The 5960-nt window shown below is 41.1% G+C and overlaps 1 protein-coding gene across 1 annotated transcript; it reads left to right on the forward strand.

Moving 5' to 3' along the window:
- The first annotated feature begins 865 nt into the window (after window positions 1–865).
- On the forward strand, window positions 866–5757 carry LOC107101884 (heterogeneous nuclear ribonucleoprotein A/B-like). Its single transcript, XM_015400965.1, has 9 exons — window positions 866–1014; window positions 1465–1667; window positions 3007–3175; window positions 3296–3454; window positions 3549–3680; window positions 3769–3859; window positions 3963–4118; window positions 4226–4311; window positions 4752–5757. The coding sequence occupies exons 2-8, from the start codon at window positions 1480–1482 to the stop codon at window positions 4294–4296; spliced, it is 966 nt and encodes a 321-aa protein (XP_015256451.1). The 5' UTR covers window positions 866–1014; window positions 1465–1479; the 3' UTR covers window positions 4297–4311; window positions 4752–5757.
- Window positions 5758–5960: the final 203 nt, after the last annotated feature.

The following is a 5960-nucleotide window of genomic DNA, read 5'->3' on the forward strand; positions in this document are numbered from 1 at the left end:
AGATTAAAACTGGGATCCTATCTCAATACCACTGAAGCTATCACCTTATTGTTTTTAAATAATTTGTAAAGAAAAAAAAAACACATCCACAGGACCTATCAGTAACCATGTCTGTTGCAGCACATATCATCATTAGAATGTCTTTAAGGATTATGTCTTCAGTAGAGGGGCCATAACAGGGGCCAGGATATGGTCTACAGGGGCACTGGCCCCTGTTGGCCCCTGTCTAGAACCGGCCATGGTGAGGAATGATGACACCATGGCGAGGGGGGGGTAAGCATCTCCCTGAAATTAGTTTTTGGAACTTGGGATGTCTGGAAACGTCTTCAAACTTAGAAACAAAGTCCAGGGGATTGTTTTTTTTGTTTTGTTTTTTTACTTTTTTAGTCTGTCACGTTCAATTTAAAAAATGCAGTTTGTGTTTGTAATGTCAAACAAGGCCAAAAATGGGTGGGAAAGTTATTAGATCAATGAATTGTCATCTCATAATTGAAGTCATTTGTGAATTCATTTCATTTATTGTAGTTCTTTTAACTAGTTTCCTTCAATTTTTGCGCTTATCGGTGCTGTTTGATCGAAGGCTTTCATTTCTTTGCCCTGACAGGTCATTAGGTTTCCTGTCAGTACTTCATTAAATTCGCCCTTTTCTAGCATTTTTCTCTCTTTCAGACTTCATGTTAAAAGCATAAATGGGTGAAAGTAGACAATTTGTAGCTTTATTTAGCTTTAAGGGCGGCTTTTTCACTTCGCCGGGGACACATTTCCAGCAGCTCAAAAAGGTTCATTGAGTTCCTTCCTGTGTTGTAAGAGAGCGGGCGGGAACCCCTCTTGGAAAGAAAAAAAATTCGACGTCTCCAAATGGCCGTCGGATATGACTGACAGCTGCGGTGGCCAATCAGGAGGCTCCGTTGCAGAAATGTGTGTTTTTTTCCTTAGCGGCTTCTAAAAAAACCAACCACGAGTTGTCGTCGTGTGGGAGAATCCATCTTGAAGAGAGCTCCTCGACCGCGATCGGCAAGTAGATCTTTGTATATTTTTCATATTACGCTCTTATTTTACAAATATACATACATGTTTTTTTTATTATTTCCTCTTTTTGTTTTTTAAATGAAGGTGACATGAATGCGTCGCAATATTGTCCTACATTTCGCGTAGCACGGCCTCTGAATTACGTAATTGCAAATTCGAGTTCGCGTTTGGTTAATCGGTATGATTCAGGTGGTTTTTCTATTATTTGGCTCCAGTAGAGCGACTCTTTAGACGCTAAGTGGCTGCCGTTTTGTTTAAATAGCAAACCGTTCAGATAGGAGCCAGGGGTTCCCTGGGTTAGTGCTGATAGCGCAGTGTCGCCGGTCAAAATGGTGGGGAAGCGAAAACTGGCAGCACGTAAATGGCGAAGGGCTGACTGTGAAAACGATCCTACCAGGCAACTCATCGCGAATAATCTATTTCTGTTTGTTTTAGGTGTATTAGTTAAAAATGTCAGAAGCAGAACAGCAGTACATGGAAACGTCAGAAAACGGCCATGAAGCGGAGGATGATTTTAACGGAGGAGGAAACGACGGCAGCGCCGACAATGACTGCGGAGAAGGAGCGGGGACCGATCCGGACGGGAACTCACAGGATGGCGGCCAGATCGACGCCAGTAAGGGCGAAGAGGATGCCGGGTGAGTTTTATTCTTATATATTTTTTTTATCATCGCTATTTCAGGGATTTTCTTGTTAGATGATTATCATTAGAGCCGCTATTGGTGCCTCTTTGTTCAACCGGCCTTTGTTGGCGCCATGTGCGGAAGGAGGGAGGGAGGGAGGGGGATGGGCGTTACAGCAGACCTTAGACCATTCAGGACTGGCGCATTAAAAAAATACTACACATCAAACCTTCTGTCACAAAAAAATAGATTATTGATTAAAATCTCTTGCTGAAGTACGTAGATCTTTCACCTAAAACCCCCCTCTAGTGTTAGAGGATCAACAGATGTACTGGAACATGGTGTCCATAATGCATATGCAGAGCCCCTCTGCCTGGCACAGTGCTTTCTTTATACATGAGCTTAGGCTGTCAATTAGTTAACAATAATGGCCAGAATGTGTCAACTGAGTACCTTTATTTTTATGACAGTGTCTGTTCTAAGCAGTTCAAAGGGGTTTCTTCCTCACTCCTTGTTAAATCTAATGTGAACTGTTCAGTTCCACACCTAGGCCCCATTAATGCTCGAAAAATGGATGCTTCAGAGACAGAAAGTCGTATCTGTGGAAGTGTCATGGTTTGGGGGAACTACTGCACTTTAGGGCTCTTTTAGGTCATTTGGAAGCCTGCATCTGGTTAAAAAGGGCTGTAGCTATATTATCCTTTTACTATGGATAAAATGTCTTCATTTAGTTTAATTTGGCTGTAATGTGGACTATAAAATATTCATGTCCAGCCCCATCTGTTACCATCACATATTCTATATTCTCTAGTTTGATTTCTCATAAATACTATTTTGGAAGCCTATTTAAACAAAATAAACCAGTTGAATACAAGATGATACCTACAAAATTTCATATAGAAACCCCAATGAACCTGAGCAACAGGAGTTTGCCACCTGATTGTTCTCCTTTCTGTCAATAAGGCCTTAATCAGATTTTTTTCCCATTATTTCTTTTTGCCTTCATCGAATAGTTGACATGCAATTAGGACAATTTCATAAAATATATTTGAGCGATCCCTTTCCTTATATTAATATAAAACGGTATTTTTCAGTAATTGTATTGGCATCAAATGAGATCAGGGAAGTAACAAGTTGAAGTGACCATTAAATCTACTATTTGAAGGTTATTATTGAGGCGGTGAAATGACAGCAACATAATGGAGATTGTATTGATATGGAGAGCTGTAAATGGCATTCGCTTAACCTGGATTATGGCTCTTTCTCATTAAATGTGAGCCCAGAGCTTATTCTTTCTATCTTTTTAATATGAATTGATAATTATTTAATCTTTGATTTTGTTTTTGTTTTTTAGTAAAATGTTTGTTGGAGGCCTCAGCTGGGACACAAGCAAAAAAGATCTAAAAGACTACTTCTCAAAGTTTGGAGAGGTGACGGACTGTACCATAAAGATGGACCAGCAGACGGGTCGGTCACGAGGATTTGGCTTCATTCTCTTTAAGGATTCAGCTAGCGTAGACAAGGTAAGGAGGGACACAATTAGACTCTACTCATAAGGGTCTTTTGTAAGGAAGGAGAAATACAAGTAATGTTTAGAGATTCACCACTGTTTTGTTTTTTTTTGTTTTTTTTTTACTTTATAGGTTCTTGAACAGAAGGAGCACAGGTTAGACGGCAGACAGATCGACCCTAAGAGAGCCATGGCCATGAAGAAGGAGCCTGTAAAGAAAATCTTCGTTGGAGGCCTTAACCCTGATACCGCCAAGGAGGTCATCGAGGAATACTTCGGGGCCTTTGGAGAGGTACAATTAGCAGTTTGTTGGCTTCAGTTGGATGAGAATATAAAGAATCGGGGGATGGTTGGCTGCTTCACAAAGTACGGTTCCTGTTTCATAGATTGAGACTATCGAGCTCCCGCAAGATCCAAAGACGGAGAAGAGGAGAGGATTCGTATTTATTACATATAAAGAAGAGCCTTCTGTTAAGAAGGTTATGGAGAAGAAGTACCACACCGTCGGTGGCAGCAAGGTAACCTCCACAGTGGATTACTGCTGACTTGTTGTATGTTTAAAGTGGCGTCCCACTAAAAAAAAACCGTGCTTCTGTGTTTCTACAGTGTGAAATCAAAATCGCCCAACCCAAAGAGGTCTACATGCAGCAGCAGTACGGCGCGCGGGGTTACGGAGGGCGTGGCAGGGGGCGCGGAGGTAACGACCATCATGGCTAACGAACCCGTGTCATTCACGGCTATGTATGTCATTGTTTGCTCTGAAACCAAGTCGTGACAAAGGCCTCACTTGTTGTTTCTAGGCCAGGGTCAGAACTGGAATCAAGGCTACAACAACTACTGGAACCAGGGATACAACCAGGGCTATGGTTATGGACAGCAGGGCTATGGATACGGGGGCTATGGCAACTACTCTGACTACTCTGGTTATTACGGCTATGGGGGTGGCTACGACTACAGTAAGCGATAAGTGCCCCCGGGAAAGACACTGAATGAGAGAAACTTTATTTTCTTGGTCCTCCTTGTTGTACAGAAGAACTCAGTCCCTTTTTCTCTTGTCCTCCAGACCAGGGCAATACAAGCTATGGGAAAACTCCAAGACGTGGAGGCCACCAGGGTAGCTACAAGCCATACTGATCACACGTAGTGCAGGTATGCATTCTTGCATCATCCGTGGTAGTATGAGAAAGTAGCTATTACCATTAGTGCCTTTTGGCCCCACAGAGAGCTCCATCTACACTAAATCCATTCAACCATTGTGGTGGGGGTTATAGTAGGGCGTTTTGTGGGGTCTGGGATCATTGAAGATGGATTCATTCCACCTGTCTTCCATCTTGAGATGCATCTCTAAAAAGCCTACTTGATCAGTAAGGATTTGTGGTGGTCCAAAACAGAAATGAGGACTGATCCGATCAGCTAGCAGATCAGCTGTGTCCCCCCCTCCCCCCTTCGTCCCTCCTCTTCCCGTCCCAAATTTGTTTGTCATTCACTTTAGTTGTCGAACTCATTCATGCACCCGTGTGTCTCTGTGTAACTGCATGCCACGATCGGTTAAATCTCAGTAACGTAAAGCACCGTGTTTTTCTCCTAAGGTCTAAAGTAAATAAGATCCATGGTCTGACCAGCGAACATGGGCTTTGGCTTTTCCTTTGGAGTTGGCAGAAATTTGGACTCATGCTCCATTTGTACAGATCAAGTGAGGAAACTGGGGAAGCAAATGTCACTTTTCCACTTTTTTTTTTATTATTTTATTTTTTATTTTGTCCATTTACATTTCCAGTGATGGAAGTGTTATTTTTACTGTACTTTTTGGTACCCTTCTTGAATCTAATGTATTGTATGGTTGTATTTTTACATGTCGACTGGATTTACAGACGAGCAGGAGCAAAGGGCTTTGAAAAGCTCTCAAATAAAACAATATTGCTTTTTGTTTTCTGTTCTGTGTGTTTCTAGGTTTTTAGTTATTTTTTTTTTTCCCATGCTGAGTGTTGAAAGTGAGGGGCATGGCTTCAGATGTGGGCTGAGGTGATTACAAAGGGATTTACACTAATCTAAGGGTTCTGTTCAGAAAAAAAAAGTGTCAAAGTGAACGCTATGGGGGCTTGTAAGGAAGGACCAGCATTTTATTTTATTATTTTTTTTGTTTTTAAGGAAGCTTCTCCCCAACATGTCTGCAATTTCTTTCTTTTTCTTTTTTTCCAAGTGGCTTTATTAGTGTCATTCAACTTGAAACGCAAGCCTGTTATAATGTAAGAGGGTAACCCCTCTATCACTGGAAACTCATTCCTCTAGTGTCTTGGGCAAATTGATAGAAATAAAAATTTGGTTTATATTACAAATGGACTTTTTGGTTATTATTTGTAAAGTTAATTTTAAATGTACTGTTAATGTTAAATGGCTTGCATGTTTTGTCTGAAGTAATGAATGATGCGGCGCAGGGTTTCTCTACCTGTTAATACCCAACCTCACTTAATGTGAACCTGGAACACTTGAGCGTTTTTATTTCCCTGAGTTAAAGATGATTGGTAAGTGTTTACCTGGGCCTTCTGTGTGTTGTATTTTGAAAGAAGTTGGATATTTTAAAGTATGGCAGCAGAAGAAAAGGCAATGTTTAGATTATAAGCTCTTTATTTCCTTTTTTAGTCTACATTTTTAAAGTCCTCAAGAAAAGGGTAAATGATTCTTTTGCAAGCTCTTGGAGGAAAGACCGACGTTCTGCCAGATCGCCACCACGTAAAGATGCTGAGGACCTGAAACAAAATAGCTTTTACCATCAGAACGTAGCTTCAACAGTATTAAAC

This window comes from Cyprinodon variegatus, unplaced genomic scaffold, assembly GCF_000732505.1.
Source record: "Cyprinodon variegatus isolate N-32 unplaced genomic scaffold, C_variegatus-1.0 Scaffold31, whole genome shotgun sequence".
NCBI lineage: Eukaryota > Metazoa > Chordata > Actinopteri > Cyprinodontiformes > Cyprinodontidae > Cyprinodon > Cyprinodon variegatus.